Source organism: Dermacentor albipictus, chromosome 9, assembly GCF_038994185.2.
Source record: "Dermacentor albipictus isolate Rhodes 1998 colony chromosome 9, USDA_Dalb.pri_finalv2, whole genome shotgun sequence".
In the NCBI taxonomy this organism is placed as follows: domain Eukaryota; kingdom Metazoa; phylum Arthropoda; class Arachnida; order Ixodida; family Ixodidae; genus Dermacentor; species Dermacentor albipictus.
In genome coordinates, this window is record NC_091829.1 from 12,946,308 (window position 1) to 12,965,432 (window position 19,125).

The window sequence follows — 19,125 nt, forward strand, 5'->3', positions numbered from 1 at the left end:
CAATCCCACCTAAGCACGGTACCCGAATTGCTTTATACACAAAGAACGGTGCCAACCTCTCCTTTAATTTCATATATATAAAAAAATATCTAGAAGCTCAAAAAAAGATATGTCTTCTGCTCGGCTATACCTACGCTGTCCCCAATTAAATGCATGGGAAGCACCGATAGTTCTTGATTAGGTAATATTTAAACCGATTTGACTAAGCTTTTCTTCATTTGAAGAAAACAATTGAAATGTAGTCCCTACTGCAAATAGAATTCTATTTAGCCGTGCAATTTATTAACAAACCTGACGTAAGTTGAAGAAAACTCAGTCGGAGTAATACAAAAGCACAAGGAATTATAAATTTTGAACAGTGTAAAAAACTTAAACTGAACTGAGATAAGGCTCCGCCTGTTTTTGAACGTTTGAATTTGACTATAACGACTTATTATGGGTAATAATGACTGCCGTTGTCGTTTCAGTGCACCTTTTGGAGTGGCACACACAAAAAAGAAAGCATTCAATGTAAAATTTGTTATGTTGGTTTTATACCGTATTCAATTTATTAGGTTTCATTTAACAGAAGTGCAATAGGCGTTCAGTTGCAAAATTTCAAGGTTAATGTTTTCCGACGCAACCCCAATTCTGCCAAATATATAAGCATATTGTTAATATAAAGCAAACGTCTGCTTCCATCGATCGCTCAAGGGCCGAAGAACTTTACAAAAATCAATTAAGCCTGCAGCCGCTGAATGAAAATATATCACATGTACATGAATGGAAAATATACAGTTATTCTTATGTATGCTTCTGTTCTGAGCACTGCTACCACAACAGTAAATGAATACTTCTTTGGGCCATACACTAGCGCGTCATTACAGCGTTCTGTTCTAAAAGCCTTAATAACATTGTTGATTGAAACTGTCATTATCGCCATGTATTACCACTTAGCATGCCCTTGTGTCGATTTTGTACTATTTGACTGGTTTTACTGATCGACATCTGCAATTGTGGAAGCCGTAGAACGAGCCATTTCGTCGCTTTCTTTCTTTCTTTCTTTCTTTCTTTCTTTCTTTCTTTCTTTCTTTCTTTCTTTCTTTCTTTCTTTCTTTCTTTCTTTCTTTCTTTCTTTCTTTCTTTCTTTCTTTCTTTCTTTCTTTCTTTCTTTCTTTCTTTCTTTCTTTCTTTCTTTCTTGCACTGTGAAAGCGCGATAGAGAATCATTGTTTGTTGCTGGAACAGTTTTCACTTTCCCTAATCTTATCCTGCGACTGATAAACAATTTATCGCTTGTTGAGAAGCCGATGACACAACACTTGTCATCTTTTCGAATTTAAACCAAACAGATTTCTCAGAATAAGCCCTCAAACGATGCATGTGTACCTTTACCCACAAGTTGCAGAGTGACTAAAACGCGCAACTATATTAACGACAGCGCGCAAAACGCTATAATTTGAAAATAAGTCGTTTTCGAACGTCTTTAACGCTGCCCAGTGCGCACAATGTCTCCGGGCATAAGTACAATCAAAAGCTAGGTGAATTAGACCAAGTAGCATCATGTGGTATCCGTATAGCGTGCACTTAAATTTAAGTACACTCCAGCACTTCTGAATTCCGCCTTAAAGTGCAGCCGCCGTGGCTGGCAATCGAACCCGTGACCTAGTGCTTCGCAGCAGAGTACGCTATATAGGGCAATATTTTTTAGTGTTACCCAATATTTTAAAATTGCTTGGGGCAGATAGCGCAATTCTTGTCCTTGAGCTGGATTATTCAAAGAGGCGGAAATTACTAGCACGATAAATCGAAACACTTGTACAATTAATTCACAAAGATTGACTTATTACGTTCCAAATTGATCACTTTATGGCACATATTGCAATTTACGGATTGCAGCCGGTGAGTTTGGAAGACGTATTCACTGGAATTTCCTGGATGACACCAGTTTCGAGATGTTATTTCCCAGTGTGTAGGACGACATACATGGCGTTTCAGTTACCTTTGTTTTGCAATGCATAAAGGAGCGTTTTGTTAAAATAGTAAGTGGAATAACAGTGTATTCTTACGGCGAGTTTGATGGCGCATATCTCCAAACCAGTGTCACTCTGGAAATTCATTCGAAGTGAATACGCCTGGCAAACTCACTGGCGACACTGAGTAGATTACAATATGTGCCGTAAAATAATCAACGCAGGAGTTAACTAGTAATTTTCTGTTAATCAGTTGAATATGTGTTATGGTTTCTCCTGCATGTCGGCCTCTCTGGATAATCCAGAATTGTTATCGGCAGCAGGCGATTTTTAAACATTCTGCAAAATTTAGATATGATCACCCCGTACAGCAAGTGAACCAGCATGGTGGGTACAAACGGACACACCTGCTCACATTTTGGGGAATTAGAAGACAAGCGCCCCCAAATAGATCGACTAGTTAAGTCTATTGTTCGCCGTGGAGTGGAGTCTTCAAGTATAGCTCAGAAAGTCGTGCAGGTTTGCATGCAGTCTGTACGGTGCATTCTATGCTAACATGGAAATGACACATATCAGCGTTGCACTCGATTTATTTCGTATTTCGTGCCGTTGCGTCGAAGCATAAATCTCGACCCTGCAATATGTGAAATAGCACGAAGAATCAACGCTGATGGCAAATTGTGTTCGTGTTCAAACATAGCTCCTGTATACACGCACTGTTCAGGAAATAGACACGCAAAGTGTAATGTCAAATAGGAATAGAAAAGAGTCAGATTATTTCAGATAACTGTTGGAGCCGCCATCGATGAATGTTATCCAACGGCTCCTCCCTGCAAGAGAGAAAGTAAAAGTAAGAAAAGAAAGTCAACGAGTGGAGACGAAAAGCTATCGCTCTGAAACAAGACAATATATGTGCTTATCAGGCGTCACTTCGAGCACAATGTACACGACTCTCACTTTCGGCGCTAAACAGGGAAATACAGTTTGTCGGAATATTTTGTAAGATAGAAGCAAATTCAAATACTATGTATGGTAATTGTTTGTACACCTCCATGATGTCACTACAACCTGTCCTTTCTAGAGCTGAAATACCTGCACACGTGTGGTTTGTATTTAGTAATTCAAAGCTGGAAACAAATTCGTTCTCCTCGTACTAGTAGTATTGGTCGTGTAGAAATCATAGTAAAATCATTGGAAGTATAATACTTGTGGCAGCAGTAGTGGCGGTAATGAAAATATTACTAATGATGGTAGCGGTAGCCGCTGAAGCAGGAGCTGCAATGGTAGGTGCTGGCAGCATCAGTTGTACAACTGCAGTGGTCGAGCTCGTAGTAGTTCTTTCGCTGCATTTACGGTAGGCAAGCAGTAAAAGGGAGGTGGCGCTGGAGGTGCTATTACGGTGCCGAGGATGGTGGCGGTAGTCGCAGTGACAGTTTTGACTGCGGCGGCAGTAGTAACAGCAAAAACGGCGTTAATTCTTTCATTAATTTACTGCATTCTCCCTACTTAAATTTCTAATGAAGCACGATTTGCGTAGCGTGCAAACAACAAGGCGTCTATTTAACTTTAGCCACCATGATGGCATGGTTCGTTTGAGAGACCTCAGCTAGGCAACTGCTCCCTACGAGCGTACTTTCCCACTATCATCACACAGGTGCTAGTAGAAAATGGGTTATTCCACCTACTATATAAACTGTAAAATAATATACGCCATTAAAAGCGAATAAAGGTGTAAATGTGTCTAACTACAAGATTTTAAGGTTGTAAAGAATGAGTCAAAAACACATTCACGTGAGTCATCACTTCAAAGGTGGAAATTGGTGTAGATATGTGAGTTAGGCGCTTAAAAGTTAATAACGGTGTAAATTTGTCTATAACTCCCGCTCGTACGCTTTTATGCGTGTAAAGAGTGAGTTGAAAACACATTTACACGATTTGTCACTTTCAAGGGTTTAAATTAGGGGAAGCATGTGAGAAATACAGACATAGTTACACCCTTCTTTACTTATTGCAGTGTACTCGCATTTCCACGCGACCCGTGGTTAACCTGTCCTTCGTGTCTCACCGTGTAAAGGGCGGTTCCCCTGCAGCAGTTCTGCGAAATGCAACGCGCCTGGGTCACGTTGAGCGTTCGGGGGAGGTACACCTTGTTGAAGGGAGAAATACATCCAATCAACCAAGCCATTTAGTTCAATCTCAGTCTGTGAAAGAGCCACCCAACAGTTTACGGAAATTGTGAACGTTCAAGTTACGTACCAAGTTGAGGCAGATCTGAAGCTAAAACGAAAGAGAAACCACGTGATCCCGTCAGTAGAAAAGTTTCATGCCGAACGAAGATGCAGCGATCTACTCTTTTCTAGCAAAAGAGTGATGGGCACACTTCAACATTTTTATATCTAAACTTGATTTGTCGCCATTAATAATTTTTCAGTGACTTTGCTTTTCTCGTTCATTTCATTTCTTCTCAGTCCTCTCCATTTGAACAATCAAGCCTTGCATAAAATAAAGCTGACACCAACGGGTTTTGTTTCACTCGCTCTCAGATTTTAAAAGAAGAATGAAATAGGAACTACCATAGCGAAATGATTATTCATTACAATGCCTTAAAAAGAATGCACCACGAACCGTGTCCCTGAAGTCTTCTCTTGAACACGTGCAACAACGGGACTAGACGCACAGTGTTGGAAAGAGAAAAGAACAAAAACAAGTACACAAGATGGACGGAACAGTTAAGACCACTACGTCGATGCCACAATTTATGAAGACAGACAGCTGACTGTACCCCCCTTCCATTCACGTTATAACGCTTTGAAATCACTCGCAGCTTTGATTACATCAATAATCCTACGGATCGCTCACTGAATGTCAGCTGATTGCCGCCTTTATCGAAGAAAAAAATGCGTTTCAAGCGTTACATGTTTCGTGTATTTTGTATGACAAGCGCTGCTGTCCCTAAGGTGGTGGCGACCCTCGGGATATTTATATCACCTGCACTTTACACCTTTAGACACCTAGAGGATGTTGACAGACGCCTGTTAAATGCAGCAATATTGAGACTTTAATTACGTCACTCGAAGCTCATGAAACAAGCGCCCTCATAACCATAAGGTTAAATATTGCGTTACAGTAGTGCAATTATCAAATATGCAGAGCTTACAGTTTTTTCGTTTGTTAAGGTATCGTGGATAAGTACTCGTGTTTATAATGGATTTATTTTCATGAACCCAGTTCTTACCAATTATTTGTGTCTATAAGCATGTCCACAGCATTTTTTTTTTCTTCATGACGTATCCTGAGCAGTTCTAAGTAGTTATGCCAAACTCGTAATCCAACGAGGAAGACGGCACCTAATAATCACTTGTTTCCTTATATACAAACCACATATTATTCGTATAAAAGATACCCCTTGCAGTACATCCTAAAAAAGCGCGCCGCACGGAAATATTCGCTATGACTTCTGAGTAGGGACAGGGAAGCGTACTAAGGCTTACCTCGAAGAACTCCGTCTCGGACCTTAGACAGAAGTACGCTATTCGTCCTGGCGACAACAGCTGTAAACGAAACCATTGACGTTATTTACAGTAGAAACAATCAGCGCTGTTGTTTAACGTCCCGAAAGGGCACAGGGAGTTAAGAGGGTCGCTCAAGGGGAAGGTTACAGATTTTCGGCCAACTGATCTGCGACGTGCAACTAAGTCATCGTAAACAAGCGATTTGGAATGCGTCCCATCGGAATGCGGCCACTGCGACTGGGAATCGAACATGCAACCTCGTGCTCGGCAGCGCAGAGGCACATTCACTGAGTCACCACGGCGGTGCAGTACACACGCAATTATCCGAACATGTATTTCGTTTTCACAGAAATTCCAGCGAAATCGATTAAGCGACCTACTCTTAATGACTGGCACATTTGGCAGCCAAAGAGAAACAGTGTAGGCACGCGTGGCTCTTATCAATACCGAGATACATTCGGTGCAATAATGTAGGAAAAAAATAACCTCGTACTGATGCTCACTCATGGAAGTGCCAGAAGCAGACTGATTCCGCAGCGCTCTTGCCTTAAAATGTCTTGAAACTATTTCAGCTTAGCATTTGAAACTTAAAACACACTGCGATGTTTCGAAACTTGCTATTTTTAGCATATAGTAAAGAAGAAAGAAGAACGAGGAGCCATGAACCAATGACGGACGGACGAAAAAAAAAAAAAGAAGAACTGATGAGAGGTGCACCTGTAAGGTTGCCAGCCCGGCATCAGGCCACCCGGGCATTATGTGGGGTGAGGCGTAGCCTTTCCACCACTGCCCGGGCCCACTGGATTGCCCATAGTTTGTCGTGTAGTTCCTAGCTAGTCAGAGTTCTTCAGAAAACCGAGGAGGAAGACGAAGTGATTCTCGTAGGGACCACTGTTCCTTCGCGCTGCAGTATTTTCGGCTTTTTCCCGTGTTTTACTGGGTGACGCCGTTCCCATTGCCACGGCAATGGAAGTGGAGTCGGCAGAATGCCGCCGCGACGTGACTGCTTCGGCAGGTACCGGCCCGAGGAAGAGAAATTGCCCACCGAGTCAAGCTGACAGCGAGGACACTGCGCTGTACTCCTGCTCAAGTGATGACGCCTCAGATGACGAAGGCTTCGAAAGAGTGGTACATCGCAAGGCCAAGAGAAGAAACATCAGCGGACGGTCTTCGTCAAGTAAGTCTACCGTCATGCCACAGCGAAGTCCACCTGCGCACACTATTCTTTTTGTGCCGGACACACCCGCCGACAACCTCAACCGCCTTAATAGACAAGCGATTTCCGTTTCTCTGGAGGCTCTTGTCCCAGGAGAAATCAAGGATATCAGAATTAACACTCGAAAGAACGTCCTGGCTATTGATGTCCATAACCAAAGCGCAATCAATGCTTTGATGGCAGTAAAGCTCCTGGGCAACATCAACGTCCACTACCTCATTCCACAGGACAACGAAACCACGGCTGGTGTCGTTTATGATATTGACACATCGATTAGCGACAGCGACCTGCCAATTTTAATCAAACCTGCCACTGATGGTGTTGCCTTACTACAAGCTCGGCGCCTCGGCAAGTCGACCTGTGTAAGGCTCGTGTTTAAAGGTGACTGTCTACCATCACATGTAAAGGTCGGACATTTTCGGCATGTGGTACGACCTTTCGTACCCAAACCACTTATGTGCAGAAGGTGTCAAAGAATTGGACATGTGAGCGCTGTCTGCCGCAATACAGCGACATGCCCACGATGTTCCAACCAACACGACACGGACACCTGCCGTGCAACAGAGCTCAAGTGCCCTAATTGTCAAGGCCCTCACGTCGCATCCTCAAAAGACTGTCCACGCCTAAAGAAAGAGCAGAAAATCTTGCGGAAAATGGCCAGAGACGGATCATCACGCAGAGATGCTTCTGCAGCGATAAGGCGACACCACTCTCGGAAACGAAAGTCTACGACATCCTCTTTCGGTTCAAGGGAAAAGTCTCGTCCGGCAACGCCACCTCCTGTTCCATCTGTCTCTAGTAACAGCACGAATGTCAACGATAAAAGCGGCCCTGCTATTCCTGCTTCATCAAGTGAGGTGTGGCCAGCACTGCCGAAGACATGCCACGCGCCAGAGCCACAGCACATGACTCGCCACTTAACGTCAAATGTCACTTCAGTTGACCAAGTGCGAGACAAGGATTCACAAGTGATTGCTATGCTCAAACCCCTCACGAATGTCATGCGTCTACTACTGACAAACATGGACACTCCGGCTGCTCGTAGCGCACTGCAAGTGCTGGACGCGCTGACTCCAGTACTTGAAAGCATCGCATAGCACCATGGCCCGCCCCTCGCTGCCCTTTCACAAGGAAGTCAAGAAAGCATCTTTACTGCAGTGGAATGCCCGTGGTCTCAAATCAAGAATTTCAGATTTCAGACACTACGTTTTCGAAAACCGATTTCCCATACTTGTGATTTGCGAACCGAACGTGCAGAATGTTATACGCATTTCTGGCTATGAGGCATTCATGTCCTCTACCTGTGGTGATGTAAGCAAGGTAATTGTATATATTAGATGTGATCTGACATACGTGTTGCACCCAGTCCCGCCGCACGACGACAACCAGTACGTTTGTTTAATTGTGAAAACGAACAAGTTTACGTTCACACTCGTTGCTGTTTACCTTGCTCCTTCACGCGGATTCGACTCTAAACGACTGCACGACGTGCTATCAGCGACACCCCACCCTACGATTCTCACCGGAGATTTTAATGCTCACCATCCGCTTTGGGGGAGCTTGAAGATGGACTCCAGGGGAAGGAAACTAGCATCCTTTGCCACACAGCACGACCTTCACTGCCTCAATGATGGTAGCCCAACATATTTACGCGGGCTTACATACAGCAGCTGCCTTGACTTGACCCTGGTTTCTCGGCGTCTTGCAAGAAACGTGCAATGGTTTCCAGACATCGAATCCCGTGGAAGCGACCACATTCCGACGTACCTGAAGATCAAGGGACTATTTAAATGCCCCTCCACGACACTCCGGAGAATTGACTGGTCGGCGTTTCGGTCGCACATGGAGGAAGTATGTCAGCAAGGGAACCATTCAAGTCTGGAAAACCAAATTCAAAAAGCCATGCAAGATACTACGCGTACTTTTCAGCCTTTCCCGAAATACGAAGAATTTGAAGCCGAACTGCAGCGACTACGAGCAGTTCGCCGGCGGGCTGAAAGAAGATACAGGAGAACCAAATCCATCCATGATCTGAGAGAGGCAAGGCGGATGCAAAAGAAGATTCAACGCCGCATTGATGCACTTCAATCTCAAAGATGGAAACGTTTCTGCGAGTCGTTGGATCCACGTCAGCGATTATCTCAGATATGGAGAACTGTGCGTGGACTTCGTGTATCACCGCAACAGCGTGTTCCTTTTAAGTCCCTCGCTTTGCAACAAGGTCGCAGCGAAATAGACGTTGCCGAAGAATTTTGCTCAAGACTTGCCAGCTCGCAGCCTCAACGCGCCCTTACACCATGTGCCACTCCTGTGCCACGGGACTCCCGCATGGATGTAATGTTTTCGGTGGAGGAGCTTGAAGCGGCACTAGCGACTTGCAGGCGCTCTTCGTCACCTGGGCCGGACGGCGTTACCTATGCGGCGCTCGCCAATCTTGGGCAGAATGCACGCCTCATGCTGCTAAACCTTTACAACGAGTCTTGGCGCAACGGTTTGGTTCCACGTCAATGGAAATGCAGCCGCTTGGTTCCACTTCTCAAACCTGGTAAATCACCGTTAAACTTGTCATCGTACCGCCCCATCGCTCTGGCCAGCTGCATAGGGAAAATAATGGAACGAATGATTTTGACGCGCCTGGAATGGTACCTGGAAAGTTACAACGTGTACCCAGATGCTATGGCTGGCTTCCGGCGTGGGCGCTCATCCATAGATAATGTCATCGATTTGGTCGCGTATGTTCAACATCAAAAACGGATGAAACGACTCACTGCGGCATTATTCCTTGACATAAAAGGCGCCTATGACAATGTAGCACACTATGCCATTATAGAGGCTCTGATTAAAGCAGGAATCGGTGGCCGCACTTTTCAGTGGCTGTGCAGTTATTTGACTGACAGGCATTTTTTCGTGATGACCGAGGAAGGCGCCACGACTCAACACCAAACGTTCTGTGGAGTACCGCAAGGCGGAGTGCTGAGCCCGACGCTATTCAACCTAGTGCTCGTTGGCCTAGTCAGATGCTTGCCCAACACAGTTCAAGTATCAATGTATGCCGACGACATCTGCATTTGGGCGTCTGCTGTAACACGACTGCAGGTACGAGCACGGCTACAAAAGGCAGCTACCTTAACATCACTGTACTTGCGAAAACAGAACTTAGAGCTGTCTTCAGAGAAATGCTGCCTTGTTACTTTCACTCGGAAGGCAATGAAGCGTTATTCTGTAAGTGTCAACGGACAAGCAGTTGCAAATGCACGTGAACACCGCTTTTTAGGGGTAATTATCGACCGCGACCTATCATGGAGCCCGCACGTTTCATACCTAAAGAAGAGGTTGCTGGCAATAATACATCTCCTCAAGTTTCTCGGCGGAAAGTCATGGGGCACATCGGTGCGATCAATGCTGCAGCTTTATAACGCCTTGTTCCTCGGCTTCGCAAGATACAGCCTCCCTGTGCTTGGAAACACCTGCAAAACAAACCTGCGTGTACTCCAGGGACTACAAGCTCAAGCCCTAAGGACGTGTCTCGGCCTTCCGAGGTGTGCGTCTACAGCGGCAACGATTGTCATAGCTCGAGATCACCCAATAACAACGTACTTGGTAACCGACGCTCTCAGAGCGCATATTCGCCACGTTGCCCGACTACCTTCTCACCACCTTGCCGCTCTACCCGCAGAAAGGCCACACGCAGCTATCAGTCGTATGATTGTTGCCAATCGCACCTCATTGCCAATGAACTACATGCCTGCAGCAAGACCATCCACACCTTTATGGTGCCTGCACAGACCTGAAGTACGCCTAACCATCCCAGGAATCACTAAAAAGGCTAACATGCCGTCGTTTGCCCTGAAGCAGGCCACATTACAACTTATACATGAGGTGCACAGCGGCCGCGTACACGTTTACATCGATGGCTCAGTCACATCTGCAAGTTCAGCTGCTGCTGTGGTGATACCAACAAGATCCATTGAAATACAGCTAAAAACGTCGCATGTATCATCAACGACAGCTGCTGAACTGGTAGCCTTGCGTGCGGCTCTCCATTTCATTCTGGAGGAACCACCGCATGCATGGTCAGTCTTCTGTGATTCCAAGGCAGCCCTACAGAGTATACTCTCAGCACTGCGCCATGGATCACATGAACAGCTCGTCGCAGAGATCAGAGAAGTACACCATCGCATAGTTGACGAAGGACACGACATCATATATCAGTGGTTGCCTAGTCACTGTGGCATACACGGCAATGATCGAGCAGACGCAGCTGCACGATCTGCCCATGACGGCGTCAGGTGCGTTGCCATTCCTCTTTCGAGAGCCGACGCAGCGAAAAAACTTGCCGTACTGGCAAACAACCTGACATTAGCTCAGTGGAATTCATCCGATTTCACAAGTGCACGACTTCATACCCTGGACCCTACTCTACAACTTCGTATTCCGCCCGAACTTCCACGACGCGACTGTACCCTTCTAATTCGTCTGTGGCTTGGAGTAGCATTTTCAAATGCGTACTCCTTTCTTATCGGAATGTCCGACAACCCACTTTGTGACTTCTGCGGGTGCAATGAAACAATCGCGCACCTTCTTTGTGAGTGCTCTCGTTTCCACCCGCAAAGAGCAGTCCTCTCAGCCACCCTAGACAAACTGGACAAGCGCCCACTGTCAGAAAACAAGATCCTTGGACACTGGCCTACGCGAACATCAGCGCGATCGGCTATGAAGGCGCTGCTGCGGTATTTAAAAGACACTGGACTTTCTGACAGATTGTGATTTCACTGTGTGACTCAGGATTGTACGGTGCACTGCATCACAGTAGGAACGCCTTTGCGGGCTGCGTGACAGTGCCCACAGAAACAGTTTGTGTGTACGTGCGTGTGTGTGTAGTTTCCTTTTTTTTTTCAATCCTTCTCCCTCTCACCTATCGCTTCCCCTTTCCCCTCCCCCAGTACAGGGTAGCCAACCGGAGATAATCTCTGGTTAACCTCCCTGTCTTTCCTTTGCCTTTCTCTCTCTCTCTCTCTCCTAGCTAGTCAGAGCACTTAGCCATCGCTCCTTGAGAAGGTCCGGTTCTATGTTTTCCTCTACGTATATTTCTCTGATCTTTGTGCATTTCCGTAAGATTTGTGCCATGTCTGCGTGTTCGTGCTTGCAGAGCTTGTCTGGGTATTGTTTGGAATTTCCTCTGTTGTTTAAGTGTGCTGGGTTTCGGAAAGTTCTGGTTTGCAACCTTCTCCAATCTGTTTCTTGAGGCCTGTCGATTTGTTTGTGTGGTTGTGGGTATGCTTCTCTTTGTTTCTTATGGTGTTTCAGTATGAACCAGTGCAAATACATCCGTGATGACGATTATTATTGTTATTATTATTTACTGACATTCGATTTGAAACGAGACGGTGAGCAATAGTCACTTCCTGCTTGTTAATCTGACATAAGCATGCCCCTGCGGCAGCGTTCCGAAGCCCACTCATAGTGCAAGGAAGCATTGTTACTTTGTGTGGAGTTATCGCGACAAAAGTGGCAAGAACCCCAGTTAATGGACGCTTTGAGCGTTTGCTTAAGCTTATTCTCGGGTACGGATTACCCTTCTACAGGATCCGTGGACGGGACTAGCAATGGTGGTAGCGACAGGTTGGGGCGTTTTGTCGAACTGCAATACAATCAAACGGGTTCTTTTTTTGTGTGGTTGTTGCTGTGTTTTGAATTGAATGACTGGTCTCGTCGAAGAGGGATATCATAGAAGAACTGCATTATAATGATTATGTTGCCACCGACGCTTTACGACAGCACTTAAGTAGAAAGTGCTCGTCGCAGGATTAGATTCTTGGTCTCCGTGGTTAAACTCTGTGTCGCGCGACGTCACCACCAGCGCTGTTGCTACCGTAAGCTTTCACGGTAATGCAGTATGCAGCAAATGGTGATACCTCTACGGGCAAGCTAAGGCTCTTTATCGCTACCTAAAATATAGCCCGTACGAAGGCATATTAAGAGCAAAATCGATGTGCGGATTACGCAAGCAGAGTGACGTGCCCAGGTGCAAAACTGCCTCGAGATCAGAAAAAAAAAAAGTCTTCTACCAACAAAAGGCCGAAAGAATAGGTATTTATCGTACGCGTCACACCAGACGCTTGAAGTAGGCAGGACTAACGGTCCTGCTGTCGCGCGCCTCACAAACAACATCTCGCAATCAGCCGCCCTGTCACCCGTTTCTGTTTATAAAGATCACAAGACGCCGCCGCCTATAGCCTGCGAGCACATCGAGGGCGACCATTTGCCTGGTGGAAAGCCAATTAAAGATGCCGAGCGCCCGCGTCGAATCGTATGAATATTCAAGCGGGTGGCGTTGATTGCGTGACGATGAGACCTCCCTTGATTGCAGTAAACATGGGGGAAAGTGCCATTCGGGAGGCTAATTTAAATATTGGCCCTCTTCGACTTTTTTTCTCTGCTTCCACAGTATAATGAAAGGCGCAGAATAGCGTTAGAGGCATTCATAAATGACATTACTCAGTTTACATTTCGGATAATGTTTCATTCCGGAAGAAAAAGACAACTCTAAGTATAAAAAGGGAATCAGACGGAAGAAAGGACGAAAGTGGAGAATGAGCAGAAGAAACAAGGAAAGTTGCAAAATACGAGATAGCTTTTTTTCTGACGACGATGTTGACGACGTTAACAGAAAAATTTTAAAACAATATGATCTAGTTTGCAAAAGCCGCAGCCATAATTTTATTTTCTTAATTACAATCGGTAGGGACCCTTCAACAAACGTATCGTGTTTCTAAAGTGCTTAGCTTGTAATGTAGAACCGACTTAAGTTAAATAAACTTTCAAACGACGACAAAAATTAATTTAAAGGCGACACACAACAGAGGAACGAGGCTTGACCTACTTTAATATTATGTGGCAATTTTAAAGAAGCTGCTCGCCAAGCACCGATATATCGGAGGTTTTATGTTTGATAAACATCGGTTTGATTGTTATTCGGTATCTTCTGGAAATCATCGTTTATTACTCTAGAAAGTAGTAGAGCGCACGCTTTTCTCTAGAGCAAATATAGAGCGAAAATGATTACGTAAGTTCGGAGTGAAAATTACCCAATCGCTCGACGGAAGCCTGTTTTCCCTGAACAATCTCGGCGCTTTTCACCGAAAAGGCCGAGTGCGTGGCAAACTCCGATAAGCGGTGACCCTACTTTTATACTTTAGCTTCAAGGACATTCTTTAGCATCAAAATTCAGTCCTTCTGATCCGTTGAGCTCCTGGTTTTTCTTAGGTAGACGCATAATGCACTTTTTGCGGTCTTTTTATTATTGATAGAGATTGGGCGCCTTTCTATTACAGCCCTACGTAGATTGCACTACATATTCTAGAGGTGAGCGTAACAAGGGTGAAAAGATGTTTAGTGTGATATTGATCTGACGACGTGCGACCCCCAATGGCTCAACATTTCGCGCTTCCAACAAAACGCACCTCTTCCTCACTTCACCCACAGGCTTGTCCAAACTAAAAAAAAAAAATGCTCGGTTTACGGTACAGTAAAAGATGACGGATCCACTTCAGGAGTGGGCAGGGCATTGGTGCTTCAGGTGACTAAGCGAGCAATCATTGAATCGCACGTGCAGGTCTTATACTAAAGAATCACCGAAAGCAACGGCATCCTTACCTTGAAGAAAATGGCAACCACCAGGTGTGGTGCGACGAGAGTGACGATAACAATAAGCTGGACGCCCAGTCGCATTCTTCACAGCCGTTCATTTGCCTGCACGCAGTTCGGCACAACGCTTCATCAAAGCAAGTCGAAGCACGTCACTCAGCATCGACCTGCCTAACCTAGCAGTAAAATGCTACCATAAATGAATAGCTACGATTGCGTGATAGCTAACATGCAATAAAAGTCACTGACTGGTTGGTTACCTAATTGACTGACTGACGGATGCGTCCCGAACCTAGCAAATAGTTAACCGGTTAACTCATAGTTCACTGGTCTTTAAAATTAAACTCTTGAATTAGCGTACGGAAGGGATAAAAACTGGAAGAGATCCATCGCGGTTATAAAGCGTAACTCAATATTCATGCGATGCAGCTATCTGGCTAAAAAGACGAAGAACAATACGCTACATGAGCATTTTGCAAAATACCCGTAATCAAACCCACTAAACTAAACGTACAAATATAACGAGAAAAAACCGCAGATTGCAAGTGATATTTTTCGAGTTTCAAACCTAAGAATACTGAAGCACATAACACCTGCTACTGTAAAGCCGCCGGCTGATTTAACCCGAATTATTAAGGGACATCTTTAGACCGGTTTAACTTTGCCAAACACGAATGTCCTTTGGAAGGGATACGAAATAAACAAATCCATTCCAGGCACCCCATTAAAAAATATTAAGCACCTTCTTTGCAACCAAAAACCTCTCATTACCTATCTTCTCTGTGATTACTTTCGTTTCAATGTACTTTGAAAAAATACACTCTGCACCATTTTAGACAAGCTTGACGTCTTTTCTTTTACAAAAAAAAAGGAATTTTTGGACCTTGGTCGCAGCCGATGTCAGTCCGATTTGCTCTAAAAGCATCGCAAATGAATGCAATCACTTGAATTTCTGGTGCTCATGTCGACAGATTGTCCACATACCTCATTTCATTATTCAATCTTCTCTAATCCTTTCCCTTCTCGCCAATGCAGAGTACCAAGCCGCACAGCTACGCAGGCTAACCTCTCTGCATTTCATCTTTTCTCTCTCACCAGCACCCTCCACAGAAAAAGGGCGTTTCAGGCGTGTTCGGCTTAAATCTGAGGTGACGGCGACTTCACTTCCTTTTTGCAATGAGCCGTGAAAACCTGCCCAATTTCGTCATCTCCCGATTTCGAATCTGAACAAGAGTCCTTCACACTTACCCGCATCGCATGTCCACATTCCTTGAGCAGCGAGGGTTCTCACGCCCTGAGCGACAAGGGTTGCTCGCAAACCAGTCGGAGATCTTTACACGAAGCAGCGACAAGAGACAGGCCGGGAACGAAACTGGAAACTTTTCCTTCGGTCAGGTGAGCCTCGATTTGCACGCCGCCGAAAGTGTCACGTACGCATTTTTTTCGGGGCGCACGCCACCGCCGACAGCTGGATAAATTCCTCAGTGTGTAAATGGCGTGTCGCCGCGTGAGCAGCACGCTTCCACTAGCACGCTAGGATGGCACCTAGATCCGTGTCTCGGCGCTCAAAAGCCGACGGGCGATTTTCGGCGGGGCGAGCTCTGGGATGCGCCAGAAGCTTTGCTCAGCGCCCGGAAGGAATGGACGCGTCGAAATAGAGGCCACAGGGAGTTGGTGTGGCTGGAACCAGTAGTGGCGGTGTTCTTGAACTAAATAGGACGGGTGCGTTCGCACAGAATGCTTTAGATTTGAGACGCCACCTTCTAGAGTTCCCAAAATATGCCGCAGGAAGAACTAGGAAAACTAAACCAGTACACTTCTACAACACACCTACACACACAAAAACATTCTTTGAGCGTGTAGAGCGAGGAATCTGCAGAAAACTTTCAGTGTAAAAGACATCAGATATGAAAACAAATCGTCCATTTGCATTTTTGCACATTTGTTATTATCGCTGGAAGTTTATTTAAAGAAAGAAGAATAGTTTATAAGTATTCACATTTTACGTAATTGGTACCACAAAGCGATACTTGGGAAGGATTATATCCGACGTTATGCTGCTTGCTAGTCGATAAGTACGTATTATGCATTGTATGAAGCCTAACACAGCCTTCCAAATAAATGAAAAGCGAATATTGGTGAAAGAATGCATTTTTGAATGCATGCAATATGCATCGCAGAAAAATGAGTGGAGATGGACATCCAAGTTTGTTTTCATGGAACTGTTTCGAGTGCTTGCTAATCATTGTCATTGAAGCATCTTCATTGAATTTACGAGAACAGGGATAGGGCTAGTTGCTACGGACTCATAGTTACTAAAATGCAAACAACGAAGACGAAGGGGACACACGAAACGACAAGACCATGCGCCGAGCTTCGGCTGACATCTTTTTTTTTTATTGGAAATGAATGCGTGCTGCAACGACACGTGCACAGTGCAAATGCTCTCCTCAAAAACCCCTCGGCAAAGTTTGCCGCTTGTTTAGCACAATGTAACTGACATCAAAATCATGTTGATTATCCAAGAAAAACATTGGAAGATGCTGAATGTATACAATCAACTAATTATTGCATTCGTTGTCTTCTAACCCCCAAGGTAAATAACCGCATTAGGTCACCTTGTATTTATCAGATTTTTCTTTATGATTTGTTCATTCCGCGATCCCTTTGTTGGCATTAGGATCTCACACAGTCACGTCCCTGTGTATCTATATAGGCCGACGCCACTTTGGCTCTATCATCATTTTTCATTGCTTACTCTTCTTCCTGGGATAATTACACATATTGTTTTCCCTCAAAATGCTATAAAACCGGGTGAGTCATCTATGCTGATGAATTCATTGTGATTACTTCCATATACATTTCTAACTTCCAACTATTATACTAGAACGTCAGGTGCCAACTATCAACAATGATGATGCATTTTCCCCTATGTAAGCAGGTTAACGAGGGCGGTATTTTCACCTTCAGTTCACTCACACGACGTTCGGTTCGCTTACTAAAGTGCCTAGTGCTCGAATGTGTCCATGTGGTAGGCGAGGTTCTGTCAGATTCTACAGAAAACTTGAAAATTTACTTTGCGCGATACACGTCAACCTTTTACACGCTACAGCTGTCCCGAAAGTGTAACGGCAATCAAGAGAGTCCTTTTAAAACGCCGCGCGATGCCGCGTCAGGCTGGCTTGCGACGGCGGCGGACCGGTTCTTTCTTACACGCTGGTCTGCTTTCCTTGAAAAGTACGACGCGGTAGCTTTTAAAACCGGTACCACTGCCGCTACCGATCGTCCGGGGGTGTAGCTCAGATGGTAGAGCGCTCGCTTAGCATGCGAGAGGTACTGGGATCGATACCCAGCACCTCCACGACAGTTTTTATTATTTCTTTTTCTGTCAAGTCGACTGATTGCTAGAACCGTAGTTTGATTGAGAAGGACATCATTGTGGAGAGCGTTTGGTTAGTTTAGACCACCTGGGGTTCGGCCTGCTGGATTTACAACAAATAATAAATCACCAATTTCGTAACCATTTTTATTTATTAACTCTGAAGGAGCTCTAGTAAAAGGGGAGCGTAGATTAGTAAAAAAAAGTAATAAGGTTCAGGTAAACTGCTTCAAATACACAATGTAAACGAAATAACAAGTTCAGTAAATTGGAAACACAGCCATACAAACGTACAGCGTTATATATGAAAACCCACAATCCCTTCGTCGATTCCGTGGTCGCTCGTGACTGGAAAAGCTTGGTACTTTTGTACGACTCCTAATTCCTAGATCTTTGCGTCGAAATGACGTGATAAACGTGTCGCATATGCCTGACGACAAAAATGTTTGCGGCTCTAACAATTGCTGTGCAGCGTTCTGTGCAGTTGGATATGAATATGCTGTAACGTGTTTCACGTCCCGAAGTGTTCCCGTATCAATCAATCAATCAATCAATCAATCAATCAATCAATCAATCAATCAATCAATCAATCAATCAATCAATCAATCAATCAATCAATCAATCAATCAATCAGTACGAGCGCCCCGCCAACTGTTTTATTATGCCTTCAAAACTTGGCGGTACACTGCGCACGATTCCGGGAAGACATGCACAGAACCGCGAGACAGTAGAGCAGCAGCAAGGTAAGATAAAGGGCTTTGTGATTTCATGTCACAAGTTATGACAAGGAGCTTTCTAACCAGTACAAAAGTCACAGACGTGTCACTCGATACATCAATCTTCGGTTTTAAGGCGAAAGCCTTTCTAAGCTCATGGTGAAGTTTCTGTCAGTAGACCTGACCGCCGGAGTGTCCGCCGAAGCGTCATCACGCCAAATGAAGACAGATTAAGGAATGAAAAATGATTGATGGTGACAATTAGCCAATGATAACTTTATAATAGAGATTGGTATAGGTTAATAATGACTATTAATGACTAAAATGACTACTAATGACTTGTGATGACTAATAATTACTACAAATGACCAATATGTCTAACAACGGCTTGTAATGACCACAATCGATTACGAATAAACAAAAATGATTACTAGTGAGGAGTATTCACTAATAATGACTGAAATGACTTGTAATGACCAGTAATAACTATGAAATGACCTATATGTCTAACGGCAACTTGTAACGACTACAATTGACTAGAAATCACTAAAAATGCTTAGTAATGACCAGTAATTACTAATAATGACTGAAATGACTTGTAATGACTGCTAATGACTATGATATGCTATGACTTGTATGGGGCACGACACCACTTCCAGAATGGCAGGCTTACGTCCGTTGCCTTTTCAGATGACGCTCACCTG

The 19,125-nt window shown here is 44.7% G+C and overlaps 1 protein-coding gene and 1 non-coding gene across 5 annotated transcripts; one reads left to right on the forward strand and one right to left on the reverse strand.

Moving 5' to 3' along the window:
- Nucleotides 1–2,534: 2,534 nt before the first annotated feature.
- LOC139049731 (uncharacterized) lies at nucleotides 2,535–15,798 on the reverse strand. 4 transcript variants are annotated; one of them, XM_070525522.1, is made up of 7 exons: nucleotides 15,575–15,798; nucleotides 14,336–14,431; nucleotides 5,443–5,502; nucleotides 4,577–4,618; nucleotides 4,208–4,228; nucleotides 4,017–4,097; nucleotides 2,535–2,781 (listed from the first exon to the last, which is right to left on the reverse strand). In XM_070525522.1, the coding sequence occupies exons 2-7, from the start codon at nucleotides 14,408–14,410 to the stop codon at nucleotides 2,764–2,766; spliced, it is 297 nt and encodes a 98-aa protein (XP_070381623.1). In that variant the 5' UTR covers nucleotides 14,411–14,431; nucleotides 15,575–15,798; the 3' UTR covers nucleotides 2,535–2,763. The 4 variants fall into 4 exon arrangements, with proteins under 4 accessions (XP_070381623.1, XP_070381621.1, XP_070381622.1 ...); XM_070525520.1 differs by having other exon boundaries at nucleotides 4,208–4,307; XM_070525521.1 differs by lacking the exon at nucleotides 15,575–15,798 and adding an exon at nucleotides 15,311–15,415 and having other exon boundaries at nucleotides 4,208–4,307.
- A 1,816-nt stretch (nucleotides 15,799–17,614) lies between these two features.
- Nucleotides 17,615–17,687, forward strand: TRNAA-AGC (transfer RNA alanine (anticodon AGC)). Its single transcript has one exon. It is a non-coding gene; the product is annotated as a tRNA-Ala (tRNA).
- Nucleotides 17,688–19,125: the final 1,438 nt, after the last annotated feature.